Source organism: Psittacula echo (genome assembly GCF_963264785.1).
Source record: "Psittacula echo genome assembly, chromosome: 3".
NCBI classification, from domain to species: domain Eukaryota; kingdom Metazoa; phylum Chordata; class Aves; order Psittaciformes; family Psittacidae; genus Psittacula; species Psittacula echo.
In genome coordinates, this window is record NC_137736.1 from 100,479,069 (window position 1) to 100,493,343 (window position 14,275).

Here is a 14,275-nt window from a genome sequence, read left to right on the forward strand (position 1 = left end):
ACTCAGTTTTCAGTCCTGCTGAACAACACAAGCCTTGCATTTTCCCTACCAAGTCAATCAGCTGCAGCTGAAAGTTCAGTGGAAGATTGGTAAGATTCATGGTACATAACTACCAGCCTGAATTCTCCTAATTAACTGACATACTTCTTCCATGACATAAAATAAAATAACTTTGTAGCATCAAAGAGGCAACTAAACTGCCTCTTTACCTGCATTTTCCCTAGTTTTGAGCCATGAAATCAGGAAGATGACAATTTGGCTACAGTCCTAAGAAAACAGGCAGCTATCAGATACACAAGAGTTTCTACGTTATGAGTGGTGTATATATATATTTCTTTTAAGAGATTAAAAAGCATGAATAAGAATATTATTTCTTACACTATAAGAAAAAAAGAAACTGTGCAGAACCAAAATACAAGGAATCAAATTCCTACCTGCCACAAATAAAATTGCTTCAAATCAAACAGCTCAGACTTTGGCTTCAGTTTTTCAGGAAGCAGCCTCAATCTTCTCTAAATATTTAAAAAAGCTTTGTTTGCTCTACACCAGCACAACCCAGCAGCATACCTCTTTTGTAACAGGGTCTCCAAATGCATACTAATTCTTTTTCATTCCACACCTTCTAATATGATTACAAATTGTGTGGACTTGGTACTTTGCTTTCAGTAGTGTGGATTTCATTATGACCCTTTCTCTTATCTGTCTATTTATACTGCAGGAATTTGTTGTCAAGAGCCTGTAAACTACCAGGCTCATCATATTACTACAGGAAGAGGCACACCTTTTGGATCAGGGTTTAAGTGCAAAGAACAATTGCAGTCTGCATGAATTAATTTGAGTCCAGGTCTCAGTAACATTCATTCACCTAGCAGGGTCACAGGAATGACAGAACTCATCAGGCAGTGCCAAAATGAAACCAGTATTTTCAATTTTGTGTTTCCAAAGCAGGTTTCTGCTATTGTCTATGATTTGCTCTTGCTCAGAGCTGGGTTTTGGCTTGTAAGTTTGAGCAAAAGCTTTTCTGAATTCCATACAGAGAAAAAGGAACCATATTTTTTATCCATCTTGACTGCCATATTTCAAATATAACTTGAGAATGAGTAATATTACAGAAGTTACTTTTTTTAAAGATGAATTTTAGAAGGCAAAAATACCTATTACTTGTGAATTATATCAGTTGTTTTTAAAGATCATAGCTTTTGTCACCTATATTTGTTACCCACATTTAGAAATAAGATTCAAATTCTCAGTTCCAGTTTTATTTTGCAAATTCCTCAGTATTTGTTGTGGCATTTTAAAAATACCTTTTACACTTGTTTTAAATAAATAAAGTGGGAAGTCTCTGAACCGTGATTTAAGTAAATGGGAAGACTGATATCTTTTTCCCTCAAGTAAGCAGCCATTTAGTATGTAGAATGCAAACAAACAGCAGACTCCAAGATGCCCTGCCAAATCTACAGATCAGGAATGTAAGCCTATGTCTTAAGTGACCTCCACATAATACAGATAACCTCTAAACTGTCCTTCACTCTAGAGTCCACACCATTTAGGTATACTGTTAGTTCCTTGCCAGGACTTGTTTCAAATCATTCTTGTGGTCATGTTTGACAGCCAGAGATTTAATTTTGATGAGTCACTTGACACTATGTAAGTACCATAAAGCACACCATATTTATAAGCATGCCAAAAAAGAAAAATCATCCAAAAAAAATTTAAAAATGTAACTCCAATTTAAGCAAGTATTTCTGGTTCTACAGCCAGTGTTTAATCCCAAGTTAAACTGCTCGGCCTCTGAATAAAAGGCTGTGTAATCCCATTTAATTTGTACACACCACAATCGCATTCATTTCAAGAAAAACAGACAAAACAGTAACTTGCATTAGAGATGCCATGTCTAAAACACAAACATAATGCCTTTGTTAGGACAGGCTAGCTATGTAAAGGCAAGCCCAAATTCAATTCCTCTCAACTGAAGCACACAGGGCAAGGGCTTTGCTGTTCCCAGTTTGCAGAGATCCAAACATATGTGATCTGCTGTTTAGCTAACTCATAGTTTTACAAAAATCCTGTTAGTTACTTGCTTTTCAGGACTAGGATCTATTACAGCACTGCCCTGCCCAGGTCTAATATCTCTCAAAAACTTACATTCAACCCTCAAGCAAGATGCACAGTCAGAGAGGTGCCGGTTTCTATCAGCAGACAAAACATATTTCCAAGTGACCGTGAAAATACACCGAGTTTGCCTGCACAGAGCTGTACTGATTCACTACAGAGGCTTACAGAAACTAAGCAGAGAGATTAAAAATAAAGATTAAGACATATTTGCTGGTTTGCTTTTATTTTTTTCTGCTGGAATACTCTGGAGATGTTCAAAACCCCCCTGGACATGTTCCTGTGTAACCTGCTCTAGGTGGCCCTGCCTTGGCAGGGGGGTTAGACTAGATGATCTCCAGAGGTCCCTTCTAACCCTAATGATTCTGTGATAACAATTCCCTATTACTTCAAATAACACCTGCATCCTGCAACAAGTACTGGGGAAGAATTCAGGTGACAGTCAGAAAAGAAAGTATCAACACAGGAAAATCTGCTACTAATTTTACACAATCTCTTCCATATGAACAGATGCTCCAAAAAACATCTAAGGGAAAAGGCAATACAGAGTAAACCTCTTTCTGTTTACAAGCATTTTTATCTGAAATATTTAACATCTGAATTGAAACACAGCTAAAATTCTGCTTTCAAGCGCAGATGGGTTTTCTTGGGTTGTTTTCTGTGGCATGCATACCAGCTCATCAAATGCAAACTCACTGTAAAAATAGTGTTTGCTTATTGCATGAGCATACAGAGGAAACTGGAGACATTTAATACCTAGAGTTCATGGGAACCTGCAGTTCTGAGAAAAAGTAAATACAAAAAAGCCTTCCAACAGTGAAATGTTTGGGGTTTTTTTTTCTCAGCTGTTGGCAGTTCTGCCATTTCCAGAGTTCACCTCAGTTTGCTCTCCAGACAAAGAGTTTCTTCCAAGGACATGTTAAGTCAAAGCCGATGCATTCTGCAGCTCAGTATAAAAGAAGATAATCATCCTGAGAGTTGCTGAGCAACCTCCTGAGATTTCAGAATTCAGGCTTAGTTCATTTATCATTCCCTCCTGGTACTTCTGCTTGTTGACAAAAAGAAGCAGTGCAACAGGGAACTACTTTTAAGCAGCCTCCAGAGTTCACCCTCCAGAGGAGAACCTTTGATTGAATCTACTCCAGGGGAAAATCACCGACCCTTCAAGCTTTCTTCATCCCCTGAATATAAAAAAGTCAGAGGAGATGATGAGGCACAGTGTCTGCATCTCTCAAGTCTAGACTAGCCAAACCGTCTCCTCCAATAATCATGAATCCCTTCTGTCCTGCTTCACAGCCAGTTTCTGGCTCCTTTCTCTTTCCTGATCAGTGCCAAGACGTAAGCACAGAATGCAAATTGTGCCTCATCCTGGCCTCGTGTGAAACAATTTGGATTTTCATCCAAATAGCATCTCCCTTGCTGTCATAAACATGCAAAGAGAAGCACACACAAACATACGGCCAAAAATGCATCTTGACCAAGTTAGCGCAAGGTGGTTCTTTTTCAATATGTGAACCCTTTGAAGTCTGACGATGAAGGTGCCTAACTCAGTAAAAATTTCACACTGTGAAGTTTTGCAGCTTCCTGAGCAGTTTCATAGTTGATTTAAACATATGTTAAGGAATTACTGTGAAAGAGGTAGCCCTTCATGTTCTGGTTAGGTGCAGATGGTAACAAAGACATTAGTATCTCTGCATAAGAGAGAAAGAAAAGCAGGAAGAGTCTGGGTCTGCTACCCCAGACTCTCAAAAATAGCCCTCAGCCCCTCAAGAATCCCTGACTTCCAGCTGAAAAAGCTGGGATTTAAGGTGAGTCTATGTGTTATTTTGCAAGCTCAGCAGTGTTATCAGTAGGGCTACATCATTTTGCCTGTGCTCCATGTCCTTCAGCCACCCTAACAATGGCAGACATTCTGACTTTTCTTGCTGATGCCTGTTTATGAGAACTGACAGAAGAGTCAATGGGAGGTTAAAACACTGGAATGATCTATAGGATTAAACTCCAACAGTGGAACTGGTTCTCCTACATGGTCCTTGCCCAACTGGACAGTTTGTGTTAAAATAATCTTCTGTTAATCAAAAGGTATGGGTTCAACCAACTTATATTGCCTGGTGATACAAATAAACGTGGTTTATAGGAGCTCTTGCAAAAATACTGTGTAGATCCAAGCTGTTTAATTCTTTATTGCTTCTGCCAAACAAAAAAAAAAAGGGCAACTTTTGCTCAGAGATACATGGTGTGATCACCCATTACTAGAACAGCTAGCTCAAAAGTAAAACTGACTGCTAAATTTTACTAGAATTGCTTATATTTAGCAACTCAATATTACAACATATCAGTGCAAACAAGCCCATAGTGTTTTGCCCTAGAAATATTAGTGCCAAAATTTATTTTAAATACTTGGGTTTTGCTTCACAAATATTAAGCACAGAACCAGTGCAACTTTATTTCTGCCTCCTATTACTACACAGTAATATTTAACAGCCTATCATAAGATGTGCAAAAAGGAAAAACTTACTGTGTATGTGAATGATCTAAGATTCCTTCTGCTAAAAACAGTCCCAGGCATTTTGGTAGATAAGACAGCAGCCCTGAATGAGAGACTGCCACACAACGCATGTTTCTGACAGAAAGTAACCAACTCTACAAGAAAGTATGAAAGACCACATGACTGTCATATGAATATCCTTACACAATATTAATCCAGTTTCTTTGTGTTATTACTTGCCAGTGGGTTTATCTTACCAAGTTACTCATATGTGGAGTACTCAGCAAGAATGAAAGTTACAAATATATACTTTAAAACTGTCTCAAGTGCCTTACAGGCTTGCAGAAAACATACTGTGAGTGGATTCTGCTATTTGTTCCGAATACTCCTCACTTCAGAAGTCCTGTTTGATTTTCCTTCAGAGTAAAAACCTTAAGAAGAGAGCAATTAAAGCAGGACAAAAATGCTTACAGAGGCAGCAAGAGATTAAAAACTTGGTAGATCTCTGGGAAGGTGAAAACAAAGCCGACTTCATGACAAGACTAGTTTAATTTCATTGACATGTCAGCCACATGGCATTTCTACAGACAAAGTTTTTCATAGCATTCTCACTGCTGGAGTGGGAACACCAGAGACAGCTCAGCCCTGCTGTTGCTGAAGTTCTTGCCAATACCCTAGATGCATGCATACAATATCATCTGCTGCACATGCATTCAGGTGGGGAAGTTGTTAAGTGGTTATAAGTCAATTAGTCTATGCTGGACATTCGCATATTAAAGGCATCCCTTGCAGCCCGTAAGACTGTCAGCAACACTGTTTTCATACTGCTCAGGTCAGAAGCTGAATACCCTGTCATTAAAGAAGAGTTAACAAAAGAACTATGAATGTATGACTATGTCTGTGGTTTAATTACCATTAGAGGGACTAACTAAAAATAAAACAACAAAGATGATCACGGTACTGGAGCATGTCTCCTATGGGGAAAGGCTGAGAGAGTTGGGACCATTCAGCCCAGAGAAGGCTCAGGGAGGATCTCATCCTGAAGCGAGGGTGCAAAGAACATGGAGCTGAGCTCTATCAGTGGAGCCCAGTGGCAGGACCAGAGGCAATTGGCACAAACTGAAACACAGGAGGTTCCCTCTGAACATCAGGAAATCCTTTTTCACTGTGGGAGTAACTAAGTACTGGCACAGGTTGTCCAGGGGAGTTGTGGAATCTCCATCCTTGGAGGTGTTCAAAAGCAGTCTGGATATGGTCCTGGGCAGCCAGCTGTAGATAACCCAGCTTGGGCAGGGAGGTTAGAAAAAATGCCCTCCAGAGGTCCCTGCCAACCTCAACCCTTCTGTGATTCTGTGAAATGTAGGTTATTAGAAATGAGAAAACTAGTTGATACTCACACCATCATGCAGCTTTCTCCCTACAAGCATCAAGTGAAACTCAAAAAACAGGTCAGTAGGTGTCTTCCTCACTAATTACTCTTCTTGCTTCCTGGAACTCTTCACCATTACTTAATTCTCATCTTAATTAAGCCATGGCTAGCCTGCTGACAGGTTAGCTTCATGAGCTAAGGAAGATCCTGCAGCTTCATAAATACAATTCATCTAAGATTCATACTTTCCAAGGGAGTAGCCATAAGCATCTTTTCAAGTCAGCAGGCACACACACAAATTTCATTGTCTAAAATAGACAGAATTTCTTGTTCCCTAGAAGAACTGTGCCTCCTCTCTGAATCCAGCAATTATCTTCAAATATTGACATTATGAGAGAAGTGATTTGAGTTGAGAGATGTGAATCCAGCAAAGAACTCTTCTGCAAACATCCCACATACTTCTCAGGCAACTGCTCTGTTGGGGAAGAGAAAAAAGATTAGGGGAGAGAAACCAATGCTTGTGGCACCCTGTTTATGAGAGCTGTTGATTCAGAAACAAAATGCTAGGTCATACTGCTGGACCTCCAAACAGAACGCTTCCAACTTACCTACTTACCAAACGGCAGAGATGCCCTGGTAAAAACTACAGACAGTGGTATTTAGGACAGGTTAAATAAAAACACCAGTGAAATAACCAATAAAACTCTAACTTTGAGGGCCTGACACATTTCCAGTTTGATTCCTGTAGGGTGAGTCCTCATAAATGGCAAACTCAGTCGGGCAGGTCAGAATCAAATAGCCATTACTTAAGTTGAACTCTCCTGGACTTCACTCCTCTGCTTCAGGCTATAGCAATGGCCAAACAAACTATGATTCAGCAGTTTCCAACCAGCACTGTTCTGACAAAGAAGACACAAGGTGACCTTCATAACTATCCCTAGCAGTTTAAAGACCTCAAAATACTTGGGTGGCTATGACATGGAAGAGATCACACTGACCTCAAAGAGCCTGAAAAGATGACACATTCTGGAAAGCTCCTGTTCAAAGAAACAGGGCTTGAAAAGCCCTCAAATTTTGGACAACTTCAACTTTGCAGAGACCAGAGACTGAGTTATACGGATCGAATTCATCACATAATGCATTTCAGTATTTTAAAATGGAGAATGCAGTGAGGGGAAAAAAGCATCTAGCAATATGACAGGAGATCAGAAATGTTTTGGCCAGTTCTGCCTAAACCCCTCCTCACTTACAGTCTGGTAGTTTCACTAAACATGTCCCAGAGCAGGATGAGCTGCTTACGTTGTTCCATGGGAAGCTATTTTAGAATCACAAAGCCTTGCTGCTTACTGACACATCATTAGTAGCATTTTTAAAACCAGCACTGTTCAGTCTTATCTCTACACTAATCCTTCCATCTGTGCCTATACTCCCCATTAAGGCAAAACAGGGAGACAAGGTGTATTAGACAGAGACAGCCTGGACATCCTCCAGTGCAAACCGTCCCCAGGGAGTGTATTCATGAGGATCCTTTCAGGGCCAGCAGCAGGCGTAGGGTTATTTTGGACATCCTGTTCTGGGCATCACAGCGTTGAAGTGTGCACATCGGCAGAGAGCAGACCTCTCTATAAAGAGGGATTCAGTTACAAGCAGGAGACTGAGGCAGAGCTGGAAGACAGGACATCGAATACCATCCTCTTATGGTCGGTATTTACAGAGACAAATTCTGCATGTGGTGGATGCCGCGCTGCCTCCTCATCTACCGCACCGTGCATCCTCTGCGGCAGGGCTGCCCTGCCCCTGCCGTGCTCAGAGCCCTGCCTGGGGCTCGGGGGAAGCCGATGGCCCCTGAGAACAAGAGGAGGATGAGGAGGAGCAGCAGAGCAGGATGGCCAGAGCCGGGTTGCGACAGGGAGAAAGAGACGGGGGCAGCCATGAGGGGTGAAGGAAGATCTTGAGGGGAGATCGTGCGGCGATATGAGGAGTAGCCATGAGAGGTGAGGGGTGGCCATGAGGGGAGATCAGTTTGTCCTAGTGACATGGTTTAGCGGTGGACTTGGCAGTCCTGCGGCAAATGTTGGACTTGATCTTAAACGCGTTCTGCAACCTAGCTGCGTCTATGGCGACAGCTCCACTCCCGCCCGCCAGGGGGCGATGACAGCCCGCGTCAGGCGCAGCCACGCCCCACTCGCCGCTCCCGCCCACTAGCAGGGACCGTCCCGCCCCTAGCCCCGCCCCTTTCCCCTCCCCTCCGTCTGTCCCCCGAGGAAACCAATGAGAGGGCGCCGGTGCCCGGCTGGTCCCGCCTCCGCCCGGCTGGCACCGCCACTTCCGGCGTGGTGGCGCTGTCCAAGATGGTGGCGGGTGGGCTGTGCGTGTGCGGGCTGATCAGGTACCGGGGGGCGAGTGTGGCCGCGTATGGGGCGGAGCGGCGCGGCGAGGCCTGTCCTGCCAGCGAAGAGGGAGGGCAGAAGGACACCCCGCTCCTCGGCGGCCCCTGCCAGGCCGCAGCCGCGCTCCCGCAGCCCCCCGAGCCTGCCCCATGCCCTCATCAGGAGAGCAGGGCGAAATGGGACGGGTCCCTGCCGGGCTCTGCCGCCGGGCTCGGATTGTTTAATGTGCTTTTCCGCTGCTTCATGTCGAGAATGAGAGCGTTGTCTTATGTGTCAGGCGTGACGCGCGGCCCGCCGCGGGCAACTCCTTCAGGGTCGAGTAAATGACGTTTGTCATAGCGCGTAGCGCTGCGTCCGGAACCAGGTGCTGTGGTGCTCTGTAGACGGAGACTCCTGTGAGAAACGTCCTGTTCCTGGATTAGGAGAGATGTGCAGGGAGGTAGTGGTGAGCAAAGGGAGTATCCATGTCAGTGCCTTAGATAACCCAAAACACGGGTCTGTACAGACGGAAACTGCTCAGAGCTTTTTTGACAGTTGATATACCTCTTCAGATCCCAGGGGAATGGAAAATGCAGGTTCTGGACCTCATAGCAGCCTTCCAGTATCGGAGGGGGGCCTATAAGGATGCTGGAGAGGGACTCTTCATTAGGGACTGTAGTGATAGGACAAGGGGTAACAGGTTCAAACTTAAACAGATTGGATATAAGGAAGAAATTCTTTACTGAGAGGGTGGTGAGGCACTGGAATGGGGTGCCCAGGGAGGTTGTGAATGCTCCATCCCTGGCAGTGTTCAAGGCCAGGCTGGACAGAGCCTTGGGTGACATGGTTTAGTGTGAGGTGTCCCTGCCCATGGCAGAGGGGTTGGAACTAGATGATCGTAAGGTCCTTTCCAGTCCAAGCCACTCTTATGATTCTATGCACTGCAAGCTGGCCTGAGTAACTGCACCAAGGCAACTCACGCAGGCACAAGCCAAGCAGGAGCTTGGACTGAAGAAAACTCTTATAAATCTATTTAGAAATCACTTGGCTGATTGTGTTGTGCCAGATTGCTAAGGGCAACCTTTACAGTGTCCATAGCACATGGAGATAGATGTAGATATACAGCATGAATAAATAGTAGAAACATTGTGAGGTGACTATAGGAAAAAAAAAATCTTTGGCTAAGCAATGTAGATTTTTTTTTTTTCATAATTGCTGAAATGATGCACAAATAATTAATTTCTGAAATTAGAACTGAAGAACTTGCTGAACTCCCTGTAGCTCTACCTGTCATCTTCTGTTTCTCAGTTTCATACACAGTATTTCTTTAAAGCAATTTTATAGTTTAAAATTTCTGGCTTGTTTCAGATTGCTGTGCTCATTGTTAATCCCTGCATTATTTCTAAGTGGAATTTTGTGTGTCTGCGCGGTGGTACTACTGTGGGGAATACGGTTCTGGATACAGCAAAGGAAGAAACAGCTGACCTCAGCGGGAATTGATGGGAAGCGGCCATTGCTGGTTGCCTTTTTTCACCCCTATTGCAATGCAGGTGGCGGAGGGGAGAGAGTCTTGTGGTGTGCCATAAGGACACTCCAGAAAAAGTAAGCGTATGTGTTTATCAGGTACTATATTATTCTGACATACTGATGGTATTATTTATGCACATTTTGGCATTTTACATATTGAAATAGTATCATTAATCAACCTGTCCTACATTTTTTTTACATCCAAGTTTTACCTGGTTGTGCCACTTCACTTCATCCCTTTACCCAGATCTTTCCTGCTTAGGCATCTCTCACTTCTTTCTCTCCTTGGGAGAACCACTCCTCCATCATCAGTTTTCCACTACTGGTGTGGAACATTGTATAAGCATACCTCATCAGAGGGTAGCTGATAATCCTTATACTTGCCTCTTGGTGCAGGAGGCAAAATGTTTTAATATGTGAATTGGATGTAACATTGGCACACACATTGGCTTGCAGAGTCTCATGCATTTTACTCATGCACTAGACACACATCTCCTAGTGTGAGGCAATGCATTGTTAAGTCTGTAGAATAATGCTGAACTCCTTTTATGTTTTTACTAAAAATAATAAATATTCCCCAAGTCCTCAGCCATATATTTTTCTGCAGATTAGAAAAATTCTGTGGAAATATAGGGAAAAGTGTAATTTAGTTGAAATCATTTCAGAGCTAGGCCAGTCCTTTGTTCTCACATACTTCTTGAGTAATTTTGAAAGGATAATATTTTAGTTTCATGTTAAAAAATGTGAAGAGTGTATGAAATTCTTTTCCTTTACTGTTGCAGGTACAGAAATGTGACATGTGTGGTTTACACTGGTGATAGAGGTGTCACTGGAGAAGAAATAGTAGAAGGTGCTTTCAGAAGATTCAGTATTAAATTGACTCACCCTGTGAAGTTTGTGTTTCTAGAAAAACGCTACCTTGTGGAAGCTTCTCTTTACCCTCACTTCACTTTGCTGGGACAAAGTTTAGGATCAGTGTTTCTCGGCTGGGAAGCTCTTCTAAAGTGCGTTCCTGATATTTATATTGACTCAATGGGTTATGCCTTCACCCTTCCCCTCTTTAAATACTTAGGAGGTTGCCACGTTGGATGCTACGTCCATTACCCCACTATCAGCACCGATATGCTCTCTGTCATTAGGAATCAGGATACCAGATTTAACAACGCAGCTTTCATTACAAACAGCCCTCTTTTCAGCAGATTTAAACTTGTCTACTACTACTTCTTTGCTTTCATGTATGGATTGGTTGGGTCCTGCAGTGATGTGATCATGGTTAATTCTTCTTGGACACTAAATCATATCCTTTCCCTCTGGAAAGCTGGGGCTTGCACTAGCATTGTATATCCACCATGCGATGTTCAGACCTTCCTTGATATTCCACTGGAAGCAGAAAAAAGCACCTGTGAATATTCCATTGTTTCCATCGGCCAGTTCAGGCCTGAAAAAGATCATCCTTTGCAAATCAGAGCCTTCGCTAAATTGCTGAAAGAGAAGAGACTGGGACAGCAGCCATCATTGAAGCTTGTCTTAATTGGAGGCTGTCGTAACCAGCAAGATGAAGAGCGTGTAGATAACCTTAAAGGTCTTTGTGAAGAGCTGGGAGTTAGTAACAATGTGACATTCAGAATAAACATTCCCTTTGAGGAGCTAAAGAGACACCTGGCAGAGGCCACCATTGGCCTTCATACAATGTGGAATGAGCACTTTGGGATCGGTCAGTATCTTTCATCAGTGTTCAGCCATTTATCCCAGCTGGGAACGCAGTTGGGGAGTGCTTCAGTTCATGATTAAGGCTTCTCAGTGTAGGTGTCTAAGCATAGAGGCCTGTGTACCAAGCAGGTGTTCAGCTGCTGGGCTTGTCAGAGGCAACCTAGCTGAAGCTTACAGGACCAATTCAGATGAGTAACCACTAGGTGCTGCTGTAGCACAATCTGAAGCCTGTAAATGTAGCAGATTCTTACTTACGGGCAAGCTATGGGCGCCTGAACAGGAAGGAAATCCCGTCTGTGCTGCCCAAGATGTCCTGTCTCACCTGCAGCTATCAGTCTGCGAAGTCACGGGTCACCTTCTGGTCCCCTCTGGTCCAGTGTTAGGTTTGTCAGCCTTCTATACCCAGCAGAGCCTCAAAAGGCAGTGGGTGCTTCTGTTCTGCTACCTTAGATTGTGCCCTGTTAGCTTCACTGTCTTCAGGGAGAGCTTAGACACAGTTCACATGCAGACATACATCCATGTGTGGAGATTTTGATTGTTTCACCTGTCTCAACTGCCATATGAAATGCCTAATTTATGTCATGGAGCTCTAGCTGCTGTTTCAGACCTGTGGGTCTCCCATATATCCTGTCTTTTGTTTGTAAGCCCCATATAGATGCCACCATGTACCCTTGGTTATCTCATTGCACTAGACACCTGTGCTAAGGCAAGTAAATCAAGTCCTTAAATCAGCCACTGTAGCACGAAGCAGAACACCAAAGAGGAGCTGGCACATAGTTTACAGTGTGCTGTCTTAAAGCACGAAGGTATTGGGCTCAGTTTATTGGGATTAGTTGAGTCCTGGCCTTGAAAGGGGATGCAAGATTGCCCATCTGCCATAAATCTGCAAGAGGGGAAGTTAGCAGCCAAGCAGCTGGATACTGTACTTGCCTATAATATGACTAAGCTGCAGTTAATGTCACCAGACTTTATTAGAGTACAAGTTAAGTATCAGGAGTAGAATTTATAGCAACTTGGTATAAAAAAATGTACTCTGAAGTGTCTCTTAGAAGCACCTCCAAAAAAATGGAAATAATGGTTTCTCATATTTCCCCCCAAAAAACAGTTTAAGTAAATTTAAAAGAGCGTTAGAATCACACTGTGATTTTGCCTTCCAGCGTGATTTCACCTCCAGTGGCTTTTTTCCTGTAAAAAACATATTCTAAGACTTTGGGGCATTATTTATAGTTGGTGATTTTTGAGCTAGGGGGGCCTTCTTAAAAATCAAATCAGACCTGGGAAGAATCAGCAATTAAAGTGATTTCTGAGGTCTGTTCTGGAATCATGGAGGAGAATTGAAGTTGACATATACATTACATGCTATTCTAATCCCACTGCATTTGGCTGAGGAAAACTTACTGTCAGATTTCCATTTCATTAAAACTTCTTCCATCAAAAATACAGATTTTTACAAGTGTAACATCTTTTACAAGTTTGTTGTGCTGAGTTGTCAAAAGCTGTAAAGTTTTGTTAATCTGCAAAATACTGAACTTCCAAATGTCATCCGATTGAGATGTACAGTCAGCTTTTCTCTCAGTATCTCTCTTAAGTGCTAAAGTTCTTCAGTGTAAATGAGATGATGAATACAGTTATGATCAGCTCTGATTTTTAATTGTTTTTTTTGCAGCTGCCACCATGCCATGAAGTTTAAACTACAATTACCAGTTAAAACCACTGCCACCAGTGTTCTGTCACATCAGTGTTCACAGCAGAACAGAACTATGCAGGGTTCAGTCACAGAGCCACCTTCCATATTTATCTTTACATTTGTTTCAATATCTAGCTTCAACCCACCCCCACCCCCCCCCGCCCCGTTTATACTGGTGATAAAATCTCTCTTGGGTGAGATGTTACAAGAAGCGCAACTTAACCAATTATATCCAATTTCTAATTTCAGTTTTATGTACTTAAGAGAACCATGTTTCAGTCCTTAGGACTGAAAAACTTCAATACGTGTTTGTTAGTTTTTGTTATGAGACCATTGACTCTGTGTTTTTCAAATTGCTCTAGAACAGCACTGTATAGTAACTTACAATTCTGGGTGAATTTTATTGTGGTTTTATTGTGGTTTCCAGTGCTTTACAGGAAGGCAGAGTCCATGATGTGTACATTCATATCAGCATGTTCTATGTCTTTTACAGGAGTCGTTGAATGTATGGCAGCTGGCATGGTTATCCTGGCTCATAACTCTGGAGGCCCCAAGTTAGATATTGTGGTACCCTTCGAAGGACACATTACAGGCTTCCTAGCAGAAAATGAGGACAGTTATGCTGAAAGGATGGCTCATATCCTGTCTTTGTCTCCTGAAAAAAGGTTAGAGATCAGAGAAAATGCCCGTCGCTCTGTGCACAGGTTTTCTGACCAGCATTTTGAAGAAACATTCCTGTTATCCGTGGAGCCACTATTTAAATAAATGTCTCTGAATAAAACTGTATGTGAGTAAAATTAACTTTTTATATTTGACTGGGTGTTACCTGTAAATATGTCTATGACCCCTTCCTCCTCTTCAATAAAGAAATTCGGTTTTCTTTCTGTCAGAGTATCTGCTTTATGTAATAGAGATTTTTTTTTCACTGGGAAGGAAATGCTCCTGGAAATTCTCTGTGTTGACTACATGACAGTATGGTGCACTGCAAAACCCATTATATTTCCTTGTAGCAG

General features: G+C 42.6%; 1 protein-coding gene across 1 annotated transcript; it reads left to right on the forward strand.

Annotated features, from left to right (window-relative positions):
• Positions 1-8,320: 8,320 nt before the first annotated feature.
• On the forward strand, positions 8,321-14,075 carry ALG11 (ALG11 alpha-1,2-mannosyltransferase; the record flags this gene model as incomplete). The annotated part of the gene is made up of 4 exons (XM_080612640.1): positions 8,321-8,358; positions 9,707-9,940; positions 10,648-11,579; positions 13,756-14,075. The coding sequence occupies 4 exons, from the start codon at positions 8,321-8,323 to the stop codon at positions 14,025-14,027; spliced, it is 1,476 nt and encodes a 491-aa protein (XP_080468766.1). The 3' UTR covers positions 14,028-14,075.
• Between the last annotated feature and the right edge of the window lie 200 nt (positions 14,076-14,275).